This window comes from Artibeus jamaicensis, unplaced genomic scaffold, assembly GCF_021234435.1.
Source record: "Artibeus jamaicensis isolate MK-2021 breed Jamaican fruit bat unplaced genomic scaffold, CSHL_Jam_final contig_354, whole genome shotgun sequence".
NCBI lineage: Eukaryota > Metazoa > Chordata > Mammalia > Chiroptera > Phyllostomidae > Artibeus > Artibeus jamaicensis.
In genome coordinates, this window is record NW_026521803.1 from 39,446,083 (window position 1) to 39,460,726 (window position 14,644).

The 14,644-nt window shown below is 41.7% G+C and overlaps 1 protein-coding gene across 2 annotated transcripts; it reads left to right on the forward strand.

The window, feature by feature from the left end:
* The first annotated feature begins 686 nt into the window (after window positions 1–686).
* On the forward strand, window positions 687–12,166 carry SERPINB2 (serpin family B member 2). 2 transcript variants are annotated; one of them, XM_037156390.2, is made up of 8 exons: window positions 687–721; window positions 4,944–5,120; window positions 7,239–7,358; window positions 8,625–8,753; window positions 9,261–9,378; window positions 10,066–10,208; window positions 10,799–10,963; window positions 11,284–12,166. In XM_037156390.2, the coding sequence occupies exons 2-8, from the start codon at window positions 4,950–4,952 to the stop codon at window positions 11,686–11,688; spliced, it is 1,251 nt and encodes a 416-aa protein (XP_037012285.2). In that variant the 5' UTR covers window positions 687–721; window positions 4,944–4,949; the 3' UTR covers window positions 11,689–12,166. The 2 variants fall into 2 exon arrangements, with proteins under 2 accessions (XP_037012285.2, XP_037012286.2); XM_037156391.2 differs by lacking the exon at window positions 687–721 and adding an exon at window positions 765–829.
* The last annotated feature ends 2,478 nt before the right edge of the window (window positions 12,167–14,644 follow it).

Sequence of the window (14,644 nt, forward strand, 5' to 3'; positions counted from 1 at the left end):
TTATGGAAGTTTTCAACATCACAATTTTCAATCAACACACCTATGATTTACCGAGAGTTAAATATCCACTTAAAGTACACTGTGGATTTTCACTGTTTAGTAAGATAATATCTATGTTCTAAAAAAAGGCCAAAAGCAAAGAGCTTTGGGTGTGGCTGGTGACAGGGGATTAGGGTGGGACCCAGAATTATTCAGGAAATTAGAGCTTGAGAAAAATGGAAGATTTTAAAGTAGAGAATTTCAAAGAAAAAAGGTTTTCTTTCTCTTCCCATGACCAGAGGTTCCCTCGGGGGTTGCTAGAATCAAAAGAGAAAAAGGAATCCAATACTTTTGTGTATTGAAAAAGGCCCACAGGCAATCGTGTCAAAAAGACACCGGAGATGTTGTAGAATTTGGTGGTGTCTTTGAGTGCAGGTGGGGTGGACAGCCTTTAGCCCATTTCAAAAGGCACATGTAGAAATTACTAAATTCATAAGTTTCTGAGTGACATCACTTTCCCAGCAAATTTCTTAAATGGTTCCCTAGCAAACAGGCATTTCTATTCTAGTGATGCCTTTCTGACTAAAATGTTGAATCACTCAAAAGCTTTCAGATTAGAAAGAGAGAAAAAAATGCTCTGTGGGAGGGGCCAAGCTTTATAAAACCAGTCATCACTGTGTGTGAACTCTGACAACACTCCACGGGCGTGCTTCCGGTCAGAGAGCACCTCGGCGACGACAAGGTATTTCAGAGATTTCTGTGTGCTTCTCCTCTTTCCTCACTGCTCTTACCAATACAGTGTGATTCTGTTCTTACTAATGAAATGTCAAGTGCATGATGTTTTTAGAGGGTAAGTAAACATTTAGTGGTGTTTTCTTGTTTAGTTGTTTGACTGGATATATTTTAGCTCAAGATTTGAATTAAATGTATATAGCAAGACTTAATTTTGAATCTCAGAAGCCAGCAAATGCCTGAATATTTAACCAAATCTTTAACGACGTGAACCAAACCAAAATGTACATTAGAGTTTTGATATTAGTTTTATTGAAGAGGTTAGAATGTGTATATTCTTTACTAGCTAGTGTTTTGACACCGAATTTAATGGGAACAGCTAGGATATTTTAAATATATTATTTTAAGTAATGAAAAATAATCTATCCATTGAATACAAATATTTTAAAAAATTGGCTGAGTTTTTTTCTAAAATAATCAGAAATTAAGCAGTTTTCTGGGTTAGGTCATTTAATACCAGAATATACGTATTGAATTTAATTAATTGGTGAATTTAAGAAAAATCAGCCAAACTTCTTGTTGCATTGAGTGAAGTGATAGTTCAATAAATAGTTTAGTACTCCATAATAGACAAGTATTCACTATGAAAGTCATCAAATACCAGAAACTGCTTTTCATTGTGTGTGTGTGTGTGTCTGTGTGTGTGTGTGGGGGGGTGAGTAGTGGAAAACTGGTCATTTTGGACAGAAAGTTTCCTTGGACTTATTGTTTTCTCTTTGTTCTCATTGATTTTTGTGATCGATATCAAACTATTTGCACTGTGTAGTCACAAACAATTTGGTTTTAATGGCACAGCAAATTCAAATCTAACATGGAGTGCCAGGGAGACGAGGACCCTGGTGGCCCCTCCCGAGTCCTTTGCTACCTGAGCCAAGTTTCAGTGGCACATCTGTCAACTTGTGCAGCAGGAATTGCCACATGCACCAAGGAGCCCAGCCCCAAGTGTGCTTCCCACCCATTCTTCTCAAGGATTGTAGCAAACAGTAATTACGAGTATAACATACGGGTTAGTGAAGGTGTGTAACTGACTCTCATTAAGAAACTCATGACAGGTGCTACCTGTTCTGGGCAATCACGGTATTCAATGTCTACTCTGTGTCTTCAACTTTACATTGTCTTGGGCAGATTCCCACTGAAATGTAAGCCACAAATGTGTCTGTGAGTTAGGGGACACTGTATATAGATGCCGTCAGAGATTTCTCATTTAAAAGATGTTTATTAAGTTTATTGGGGTGACATTGGTTAATAGAATCATATAGATTTCAAGTGCACATTTCTAGGTTGCAAGCACTGTGTGACCACCACCCAAATCCAAAAACACCTTCTGTCACCATATATTAGATTCCTAAAGCTATAGACTTCTTAAACCTCATTTGGAAGGTGAGTAGGAAAAGCCCTAGACTTTCAATCAAAGGCTGAGGTTCAGTCGAGCTTTGAAACTGACTAGGGGTACAGTCCCCACCTCCATCATTTCATCTGTATGACAGGGGCCACTAGGTTTTACTGGGTGAGTGACTGTGCAAATTAAATGAAACAACTCAGTTGAAGAAATTTGGTAACTGCAATATAGACATCAAGTATTTTTCATGTTAAATGCAGTTACTGTATGTTTTAGAGTATAAGACACACTTATTTCCCCCCAAATTTGGAAGGAATAATGGTTGTTAGTGCTGCTGTTGAGTTCTATTTACATTGGTAAAATATTATGTTATGTGATTAAGTATTTTAACACATTTTTTTGCTTCAAAATTCTTTTCCCTACTTTCCAACTCTAGTAAAATATTATGTTATTTATGTTATTAAATATTTTACCACATTTTTTTGCTTCAAAAAATTTTCCCCTATTTTTCTCTTATAAAACTTAGGTGCATCTTATGGTCTGAAAAATACGGTGATTGTATCTTATTTAAAAAAAAGAAATTTAGATTATTTTTAAAAGAAGGAAATGCATGTGGGGCAATTTAATTTTGTCCTCATCTTCTTCATTTTTTTCCTGTGTAAAGTCACCTGAAGCCCTGACTTGGCACTAGAAGCCCCATCTGACAGTCGGTCCTGACCTCCCATCCTGTTGGTGTCCCGCTGACTGACGAAGCAGGTTACTGTGTAGAGTAAGCTCCGAGAGAAGCCTGCATTTACTCTTCTGATTCCGATTGTTTTCAAGTGGGAATACAGAAATATTTTATTTATTAATTCTCAGTTTGTTTCCAAAACATTGAGACGTTTTACAAACAAATATTTTCTGAATAAGACTAACGAATTTAAAAGACCATTTAAAATCAGTAGAAGTAAGAGGGAACAAATTTCTGAGCCACTCAAGTTAACCTAATCTCAGTGATGAAGCAAGAGAAAAAAAAGGTAGTATTTTTTTAAAACTTAAAAAGTCTTCTAGGAGCATTAAAAACTTGCAATCTTCCTCTTTTTATTTTCTTTTTCTAGTATTTCTCAAACTAGTAACATATGTAATCTCTTACACATCAGAATCAAGTTCAACACCATCAGGTGGGGCAGTGTGGGGCATTGGGTAGAGCGGCTTTCCAAAGCAGACCTGGGCTTGAACCCGGAACCATTACGTCCATACTGACCTTATACAAGTTAGTTAACCTCTTTGAGTGTCTGGGTGGAACCTATACTTTTAATGAAGATAACAGTATCTATCTTGTAGAGATCTTGTGAAGATCAAATGAGAAGATGTGAGAAAGTTTCAGAGAGAAGTTTTACTTAATTTACTATTTTGTCTTGATAAAATACAATAGGATGGTTTTTCAAAGGAGAAAGTTGATACAAATTGCAATCGCTTTCTTAAAAAGAAAAGTTCATGACCCCTGCATTCACATCAGACACCCACGGATGAGGTGGAGAGGTGCCAGCTGGCCTTGTGGGAAGCCGTGCCCAGTGAGCCTTGATGAGGGCCCAGGGTGTGCCTTAGCAGGCTGGGGGGCTCCCCAGGTCCCCTTGGTTCTTCCCCAGCCAGGAAACCACCTTCACAAGAAGGTTTGCTGTGGAATGAGGAGCGTCAGTGTTGTTTGGTATATTTGTATACTCCGGTAAATGCAGGGCATGTTATAAGCCAACACAAAAGCATAATATACAGAGTGGAAGGACTAACAGATCCCTCCACCCACCTGGGTGTGTCCAAGCATTTGGCTGCAGGTGAAGCCTTTGGCCATGAGAAGTGTGTCTGCCATTTTTGTGCAGACAGGTGATCTGGCGTGTGTGTGTGTGTGTGTGTGTGTGTGTGTGTGTGTGTGTGTGAGAGAGAGACGTACCCAGGATCAGTCCTGTGGTGCTACCTGGCACTGACTTTCCTGCTAGCATGTGGCAGGAAAGGATCTCAAGAAATGAACTTCGCAGCATAAGAAGCTCTTTTGCAGCAAGGCTGTGACGTGTGTGCATGTGTATGTGGAGGGGCAGATGTGGGAGGCGGGACTATGAGAACTCCAACCCTCAAACAATGAGTCTAAGCCATTTCCAGAAGCAGGACATTTGAACTGGGGCCAACACGGATGTGCGTGCCTGTAGGATACGTTTGAATATGTGCGGATTTGCCTGTGTGTGTGGTATGTGTTTGTGGGGGCTGGATAGAGGTTGAAAGCATGACCGGGGGGCGGCCACTGACCTGGCTTCAATTCCCAGTCTGGCCTGTAGACAAGTGACATTGGTCACTCTTCTCATCCACTTCGTGCAGCAGTTTCTTCTTTGGTACAGGAGGAATTAGCAGTGCCTTCCTCATAGGTTTCTGTAGGGACAAAAAAGTACAGGTAAGGCGTTTCAAACAGCCTCTCCTGTATAGTAAGAATTCAGTAAACACTATTTATGCTATTGGTAATTATCAGTTTTATTATATGGAGTATCGCTATGCCTCATGTAACTGTTCACTATATCTCAGGTTTGGCTACATAACTTGCAGAATCCAATGTAAACAGAATATGTAGAACTCCTTTTTTAAAATTATTGAAATTTTAAGACGGTGATGGCACAGCTTTGCACCATGTGGCTACACAGGTCACATGACCCGAATGCTGTCCCTGCTGTACTTCATGTTCTCCCAAGAAGGAGGAAAAGAGAGGAAACTCCTGCCCTGGGCAGGGTATGGCCTGTACCCCTCTGCTGACATCACCCCAAATATTGCCTCATCTTTTAGAGCTGTATTTTCTTCCTTACTTTCCTTTTAGGTTGACATGATGGAAGACATTTATGTGGCAAACACCATCTTTGCCATCAACTTCTTCAAGCATCTGGCAAATACAAGCCCCACCCAGAACCTCTTCTTTTCCCCATGGGGCATATCGTCTACCATGGTCATGGTCTACATGGGGGCCAGAGGCAACACCGCAGACCAGATGGCCAGGGTGAGTCTCTGTGGAAGCTCCACACGAGGGCTGCACTGAGCTGCGGAATCGCTCTGATTGTGTGCTCAACATGTCTTGACTATCTCAAGGTCAGCCTTCATCACACGCCCAGCTGTGGCAAGGACACCTGTCCTGCCCTTACAACACAAGTTCCTTAGGTTCAAATCTGCCAAAGAGCCAGATGACAAACCACCAACTGGAGATAGCAGAAGCTTATCAGAGTACCTTGTACTGCAGGGCTGGAAGTGATGAATAGTGACCACATCTTGCATTGTAATAATATAATGTTTATGTTTTTAAAGTGTCTTACATGCCTTATATCTTTTGGTTGTAAGACAAGTGCCATTTTGCAGGCGGGAAGGTGGGCCTTGCGAGGAAAACGCTTTTCCCGGGCCTTGTAAGCCGCCCTCATTGCTAGCTCAGACCCCTTCCACTGCTCCGCCAGTGTGCAGTGTTCGTGTCCCATTCATGGAGAGAATTCCTCCTAATGGTTTTAAGAGAGTGTCACAAAGAGAAGAGAATGTCCTAGAGCTGTGGTGGCTATGCTCTTGGAGACACACGGAGAGCAACATTGACTCACCCATGTAATCAACCCCGTGAGATCATGTCAACAAAATGAGGCCTGACCCGATGGTCAGTTTTTGAAATCAAGATGTACGGGGTGTGGGCAGCTGGCCTCCTTCCGGGAAATGACACAAGCTCAGTCAGGGGACTCTTTCGCTGAGTCTAGGGTCCTGAAATTACACTGGACCAGTTCAACTGCACACGGCAATATTCCTAGGAGATGAATTCAACACACTGAAGAGACACATGATCCTGTTATTTCCCAGGTCAGAGACCCAGACGAGTTCACCCTATAATTAAAATTCTTTCCTGTACACATGCACGCAAACGTTACCATTGGATCGCTCTGGTTTCTTATAGGCATGTGTTGTACTTTCGGTCACACCAAAATGCTGCTGGCTACTTTCATGTCTCCCATGAGCATTGTACCTCAGTGCATATATGTCCTTCCCAGGTCCCTGGGGACCCATTAAGGATGGGTCTTTCTGGAGAAGAAAATGTTGGCCAATGTCCCGCAGAAGGAAAGGGCTGGATGCATCACTCTTCACATCTGTGGCAGTTTAAACATCAAGACTTACAACAATACTCAGTTGTTCAACCCTGACACCAGCAACATTTTGCAACCTTCCTTCCCCTTTATTTTCTTTGCCTTGAAAAAAAAAAGACAGTGACCTGCACTAAAACTTCAGAAACCACCAGGGTCTTAGTTTTTTAAATGTAAAGAAATCACTAGCACTCAGAAGCAATCTATTTTGAGGGCAAATGCTAAGTGAAGCACTCTAGGTTGCTGAAATTAAATAAAGTACCTTACGGCTCATGCTGGGCACGATAAACCTTTTCTTGCTCTGGAAAGGGCTAGAGCATGTGGGACTATGCAAACATTTTATAATGTTTTCTTGTAACTCTGCTGCATGTACACATGTTAAAATTCAAAAGCAGCCCTGGCTGGTGTGGCTCAGTGGTTTGAGTGCCAGCCTGTGACCAAAGGGTCACCAGTTGGATTCCCAGTCAGGGCACATGGCTGGGTTGCGGGCCAGTTCCTCAGTGGAGGCACTTGAGTAGCAACCACACATTGATGTTTCTCTCCCTCTCTTTCTCCCTCCCTTCTCCTCTATCTAGAAATGGATAAATAAAATCTTTTAGAAATTAAATAAAATTCAAAAGCAAATTTAGTCAATTCTCTACTAAAAATCAGGAGGAGAAGATCTTTGGCTTGGAGGGGGAAGCACAAGCTTCGAGAACAAGACCTCCTATCTTTGTCTGGTGGCTTTGCCACTGGAATGAGGTGTGTGAGTGAAGGCATTTAAGCTCTCTGAGCTTAGAGACTAATGGCTAGTGTGTAGATGAGTATAAATACCTCCTACTGATTGCTGTGAGGGAAACTTCAGTTGGCTGACACTTACATATTACACAGAAAAAGTACCTATGCTTGTACCCCATACACAATGGCAGGGCACTGGACATAGGACTTCTAAGAGGTGCCTGTTGGTAGCAATGTAAAGGTTAAGTAATTTAGCAGGGACGTATAACCATTCCCCGTAATTCTCATTGTAGGTGCTCCAGTTTAACAACATTGAGGCCCAGGAGGTCACCTCAATGAGCCCAGAGAACATCACCGGTTGTGAATTCACACAGCAGATCCAGAGAGTCACTTATCCTGATGCTATTTTGAAGGTATTGGACTTATTCACTCATATTTATTTTGTTTTTTTATTTCTATAATCTTCTTGCCTTGCAATCACAACATTAGACTGAAAGAAAACCCAGTACAACTGCCCCCATTCCCAGAAAGAAAAACGAAGGTTCCCAGTCCTTAAGTCAATATTCTGTGGCCCCACCACTAAGAAAGCACAAAGCCAGAGCAGAATCTAGACTTCCTGACTTCTAGGCCAAGACACTTCCAAAATTCCATTAACCCCTCTGCCGCTAGTTGGGTTTGTGTAATTTATTCTAAAGCCATGGCAGAGGAGACCCCAGGAGTACACTTGCATGAAGGCAGACTTCCAGAGGGGTAGGGTAAGGAGTGACAAATAGCTGAGGAATGGAGAAAGTCAGGCTCAACGACTTCCTGAGAGGCCAATGACCTTTGGATATCCCTCCCATAGCCCTCTGTCTATCCATTTATTATCTATCTTTCTGGCTGTCTATCCATCTATCTCAAGTAGCATTATGTTTTCTCAATACTGCATTCCTTAAATACCAGCTACGCAGCTAAATTATAGGAACTGGACATAGGTATTCTTCTCCTGGGGACACCTCCCATAATTACACTCCTGAGTAAGGTTATGGGAGGGTATCTCCTGCAGCTTCATTCTTGGGACCACTGATGCTTCATCCAGCTGTTACCCAGGGGATTATGGGTGGAGGTGGAAAGGGCCCATATATGGACGTTCACCAGGTGTCTGGAGACAGCTGGCAGTCATCTGCAGGGCTCTGTCTTCGGCTGTGACTGAGCCCCATGTCTGTCATCAAGTTCACAAACATTAGGCTATAGACTGGAATTCCCCTTTACTTTCGTGGTTTTCTAAAACCCGTGTTTCCCACTGCCTTGACCACTCCCTTCATTATAAAAGAAGTCCTCTTCAAAGTCATATGAATTTTTAAAGAACATTTGTAAAGGAACATTTTAATATAATAAAAGTTCCTTAGAGACCTTCAAGTTTAGGAGACAGTAACAGGAGCTTCCCTTTCTTCTAGGATGTTGGCTACTTCATGGTCAAATCCAATCAATCCATAGGTGAAATATGAAACAAATAAAACATTACCTTGTTAGTTTTGCACCATTCCCACATCAAGAGTATTTCCTCAGGGATTCCTCTAAAGTACCAGAAAAAAAAGTATATAGTAATACAGCATTTTATTGTTGCATAGGAAAAAATGCCATTGCTTGAGAAATGCCTTCCTGTGTCACATAAAGAGGATTCTTCCCTTCTGTTCAAGGCACAGGAGGAAGACACGATCCACTCCGGCTTCAGCACTCTCATCTCTGCCATCAACACACCCACGGAGGGTTACATGTTGGAAAGTGTCAATAAGCTGTTCGGAGAGAAGTCTGCAAGATTCAGGAAAGTAAGTAAACCCCGTCAATGAAACAGCAGGGCCCGGAACCTGCAGTGAGGTCACTTTCAAAGCTGTTGTCTAGGATTCACACCCACTGGGAGAGTCAGAATTGCACAGGGCTCCCTAAGGCCCCCTAGGGCCCTGGTCGTGGCAGGTGACCCTGTGCTTCTCCCTGTTGGTGCTGCTACAAAAGCCCCACTTGCAGGGTTGTAAGTCAAGATGAACAAAACTGACTCCCAGAGCCACTACCTGCAGCCAGCTCCCTCTGACTTAGTGTCTATAATGAGAAGCGCGCTGGGGGCAAAGAGAGTTGGAGCTTCCATGTACGTGTAGGGAACGGGATCCACTGAGGGTGTTTAACCTGTACCATCTCCTCTTTCAACACACGATCCAGCTTCCACCCCTGCCCTGACCTCAGATGCCCCAGTCTTGACAGGAAGCCCATAATTTACACTCACACCAAGGCATGTTCAATAGACCTTCTACGTAACCTTCTGCACTTTTCTTGCTTTAAAGGAATACATGCAGCTCTCTAAGAAATATTACTCTGCAGAACCCCAGGAGGTTGACTTCCTAGAATGTGCTGAAGGAGCCAGAAAAAAGATTAATTTCTGGGTCGAGACACAAACCAAAGGTAAAACCAAGGAAATGTTTTCTGTTCTTCTTTCCACTTAGAAAACTCTGATCTATTTTTTAAACCATCCTTGAAGTTAGCCCTTCATCCCTTCAAATTCACTCAAACTGAGTTATTTTAGTTAATGCAACCTTATTCTTGTTTAGCTCAGTGGTGTTTTAATTGAGGTCTACTAATAGAAGACTTGTGTTCAGTACTCAAATAATTGGATTTTGTGTATCTCATCAGTAAAGAATGTGAGAGATGGCAGCTGTTTTCAAACATAGGAAATATTGGTATTGAAATAACTGTGACACTTGGTCCACCGTAGACCAAAAAAACCACAATTTTCTTAACTTCTGGGATTCAAACACCATTTCAAGCAATAGTTTTGTGTCTTGATTTCTTAACTCCCAAAATGAAAAAAAAAAAAAAGCACATGAACTAAGTTCTATAGAATTTAGAAAGATTTTTGCTCCTTTGAAAGCAGTTAAACTATTTATATCACTTCTTCATTTCCGTTCTGCATTTTTAAACCACTATTGTAAAATACCCACACAGTGCTGCCACAAAAGAGGCAGGAAAAGGGAAAATTAACAGAAGTGAAAGTAAAAACAAAGCGCCTAACTAGAGCACACGCGAAGGTTCTCTTTCCGCATTGCGTGGAATGGCCATAAATGAAACCTAAACATGTCATTTTTATTGTAGGTAAAATTTCAAACTTGTTACCAGAAGGTTCCGTGGATTCAGGGACCAAGATGGTCCTGGTGAATGCTGTGTACTTCAAAGGAAAATGGAAAACTGCATTTGAGAAGAAATTAAATGGGCTCTATCCGTTCCGTGTGAACTCGGTATGAGACCAGGCAGATTCTCCCAACGTGTATTGTAGGCTCTTAGACAAGACAGAGAAACAATGACTGGAGACCACTCATTGATGCTGCTATGGGATGTGCTAGTTATAAGTTATGGATATCAAATAGTTGATTGACTCTTTTAAGCGACTGAGTATCACTCAGTAATTTTATGAGGTCATATGAGTAATGGTGAAAAACCATGGACCCTGTGCTTAAATTCTAGACTCCAGTGTAGGCTCTACCACTTACAAGCTACAACCTTCTGCATGTTCCATGAATTCCATTTTTTAATCAATAAGACTTGGTTAATAATGATACCCAACTCAAAAGGTTGTTGTAAGGATTTGGTGAGATTTAGCAGAGTTCTTGGCCCACGATAGGTACTAAGCAAATGTTTTAGGGGTATTATTATTGTCCATAATGGGCGTAATATTGAAAAGGATGATAAGGATGGAGTACTGTATACAAATAATTTATTTTGTTGATTTTTTAAACACAAAAGCAGAACCTCTTCTCTTTCATGTCTAATTGTAAATCTCTTGACATCTTAGTATTAACTTTTCTATTTTACTCTTTGATCACTTTAGACTCAGCAGAAGCCGGTACGGATGATGTACTTGCGTGAGACGCTGAACATTGGGTACATAGAGGACCTAAAGGCTCAGATTCTGGAGCTCCCTTACGCTGGAGATGTCAGCATGTTCCTGCTGCTTCCAGATGGAATTGCGAATGTGTCAACTGGCTTGGAGTCGGTGAGCCATTCCAACTCTAAGTGTTCTAGACTTCTGGGCCTAAACCTACCTTTTGCGATGAACATGTCTACACCTTAGGGAATGGTGTACAATTATTTACAGATATTTGTGTGAATTAGTTGATAGTAAGTGTGGCATGTCTGAAACTTTCATTCAAAATCTTAAACAAACATGTTCCCTTCTTGCCACAAGTTGACCAGTCTTTTAAATTTTTGTATCACCCACTGTGCCGTCACTGATTTTAAACATTACATGTAGAAGTTGTTTGCCTTCTCTTCTAAACACTCACTGGTTATTTTTTTTAATTTTTGGACTTGTAGCTGGAACGTGAAATAACGTATGACAAACTCAACACGTGGACCAGCAAGGACAGGATGGCCGAGGATGACGTTGAGGTCTACCTCCCACAGTTCAGATTAGAAGAGCAGTATGAACTCAAGCCCATTCTCAGAAGCATGGGCATGAACGATGCCTTCGTCAAGGGCCAGGCCAATTTCTTGGGAATGTCAGAAGAGGATGACCTATTTCTGTCCGAAGTGTTTCATCAAGCCACCGTGGATGTCAACGAGGAGGGCACTGAAGCAACTGCTGGCACCGGGGCCATCATCTCAGGGAGAACTGGCCACGGAGGCCCACAGTTTGTGGCGGATCATCCTTTCCTTTTCTTTATAATGCACAAACCGACCAGGACCATCCTCTTCTTCGGCAGATTCGCCTCACCGTAAAGTTGGAAGGTTCTGTTTTTATACAGGATTTTGCAGTGGGAGCTATAAGCCTCAGAATTGCTATTAGCACCAACAACTTAGGGACTTTTTCTATGTATTCTGTCTTCCTCAACAGCCTACACTATGCACTATACAGAAATAGCCAGACAGCTGTCAATCATAACATTATACCCCTATTAATTATCTGGTCTCCTAAAATGGGAACTTGTATTATTTAGTACTCCCTCTTAGTTTATCTTATAGCACTAAGTGCTGTTGTATTATTTATTATTTTATATAGTTTTTTTTTTATTATTGCTAATAGTCTATTTAATGTGATTGAGAGAGACAGGTGATTGGTTGTTTCTTTCTAAGGAAGTGCATTTATTTGTTTTAATGAGGAAGGATATTTAGGTGTTTTTCTATCCCCTTATAAGATAAAAACCCAGAAAAAAAACATTGAACAATAAACAAATATATATCATGTAAATTTATAACATTATGCATCACACAGATGTGTCTGTAACTGATGTGAAATTGCAAATATATAATAAATAAACATGTTTCCATGCAACCATTTGTTTGCTGTCATTCCAGTAGGTCTTTGGATCACAAGACCTATTATAGCTTGGTCCCCAGGAAGCAGGCACTGGGCTCATTTGTCTGAAGCAAGAAAACAAGTCAGAACAAAACAGCCAAGGGGATGAGTGCCCCTCCTACAAGGAGCCCCACCATTGGGGTAGAATTGGGCTCTTGTGAAGTGGTTTAGAGCTACCTTGCATGGCTGCAGAGGGTGTAGCAATTCTCAAGGACAGTCTGAGTCAGCTTCCTCTGCACACTGGTGTTTAAACCTTAAGAACATCAGGAATGAATGGCAAATCCAGTGGTCTGGACACAGAATCAAGGTCATAGTCGTTGATTGGAGAGTTCAGAGGAATGAAATGGACTGGTAACACAGCAGGAGGGTGTTTACTTCAAATTGCACTCTACGCTTTGAGTGGGTCAGAGGCAGACAGAACATAATTTAAGACCTAGGAACTAAGACACCCCAAGTTTGGGGGGTGACTGAACTGGCTGGAGAGTTGGGCTGCAGAAGCGTGGTTGGATCCTGGCAATGGGTCGCAGGCACCAGCCTCCCTGTGAGGAAAGGAAGGCAGGGGTGGATGACCTACAGAGCTTAGTGGCTAAGTAGGCGGCCTCAGGACTTTGAGCATCTGCATCCAAGTCTCAGTTCTGACACTTACTTGTCATCTAACCACGGGTGAGGAGTGGTGCTTCTTTATGCTTCTTCTCAGCATAAACTAGAGAAAACAATGCTCTTTTCATAAGGCTGCTATGATGGGTAAGTGAATTCGTGCATAACAAGCAATTACAAGAATTCTTGACATATACAGTATTTAAAAATACTAGTGATTATGATTATTATCTTTGTAAGTAATAAACTACCTCTAGTTTTATTTTCTTACTGTCAGCTGGCGAAACATAAAATCCCAGAAAATTATTCAGTGGAAATTTTTAAGGCTTGAACTGTGGTTTATTTTCTCTAACTGAGACATTCTTGAAAATTAGGGGTTCTTGCTTCATGCATTCCCCACTTACTTTGTAGGTTCATTTGTCGATGTACTTCCATAATTCATTCAGGAAGGCAAAGAGAAGCAGCTTCCTGAACTGTTGTTTGTTACCAAACAGCCAGTGGGGCCCTGTTGCCCACCGGCAAAATTCTGGAGGCATAGGTTTGGTGATAAAGGAAAGAACTCTTCTTTCAAAAGCTAGGCAACTTTGGAGTAACAGCTTTCCTCGAGCATTAGTTAGTTAAGCCTATTAATTAAGGTTAAACTCTTTAACTCAGAAGTTCCCCTATCATTCCATTAGTTTTTAATTATCTTGTTTCTATTGGATTAGTTTACAAACTAAAACATAAGATACAAAAGCTGCACAATTTTGGAAGAATGGCAGGCTTCTGCCTCTGAGCCTGTCCCCCTAGAACACCCAAAGGAACATAATCCTGCCAGGCCAGCCCGATCCTAGGCTGCACCCAGAGTTTCTTCTCCCACCCAGATTACCATCCTTTGGGAGACACAGGCAGCTGCAGCCCGATCTCCCAGGAGTCCTCGAGGAAGCGAGCAAAGAGCCAGTCCCTGCCCTCCTTTCATTTTAAATCTTCTGGACTGTTTTCCTTGCACTCTGGAGGCGTTCAGCTTCTTAGCTTGTTTACCATTGCCTTGGGTAATCTCCTCCTACGGCCCCTCCCTTTGCCTCCCCAGTGATCCGATCAGATGTCTCTGTATCACTGTGAGTCTTTTTTTGAGGGTGGGGGAAGCTTTCTCTATGTATGTAGGTATTTACTTTTTTTTTATTGTATTTTCTCCATTACCATTTGTTCCCCTTCTATTGCCCCCCATAATCACCACTCTGTTGTCAAAGTTCACGAGTCCCTTTTTTTTTTACTTAATCCCTCCACCTTCTAAACAATGCCCCCCACCCCAGAAATGTCAGCCTGCTGTCTATGTGTCTATCTCTATTTTGCTTGTTCTTTCAGTTTGTTTATTAGATTCCACATATGAGTGAAATCATATATTATTTGTCTTTCTCTGACTGGCCTATTTCACTTAACATAATGTTCTCCAGGTCCATCCATACTATCACAAGAATAAAATTTTCCTCCTTTTTATGGCTAAGTAGTATTCCACTGTATAAATGTCCATAGTTGTTTTATCCACTCATCTGAGAATGGGCACTTTGGCTGCTTCCATATGTTGCTGATTGTAAATAATGCTGCAATGAACGTAAGGGCGCTTATGTTCTTTCAAATTTGTGTTTTGGGTTTCTTCCGGTAAATTCCCAGAGGTAGAATTGCTGGGTAATTAGGCAGTTCCAGTTTTAAATTTTTGACATATCTCTGTACTGCTTTCCACAGTGGCTGTGTTGCAGAGCTCACCGAGACTAAGCGAGCAGACCCGGGCCCATCCACGTAGTG

Excerpts from the sequence above, each read along its gene's own strand:
- SERPINB2 (XM_037156390.2), top strand. The coding sequence starts at position 4,950 with ATGATGGAAGACATTTATGTGGCAAACACCATCTTTGCCATCAACTTC. Across the intron at positions 8,754-9,260 it reads AGTCTGCAAGATTCAGGAAA|GAATACATGCAGCTCTCTAA; the intron begins GTAAGTAAACCC and ends CTTGCTTTAAAG. Across the intron at positions 10,964-11,283 it reads TGTCAACTGGCTTGGAGTCG|CTGGAACGTGAAATAACGTA; the intron begins GTGAGCCATTCC and ends TTGGACTTGTAG.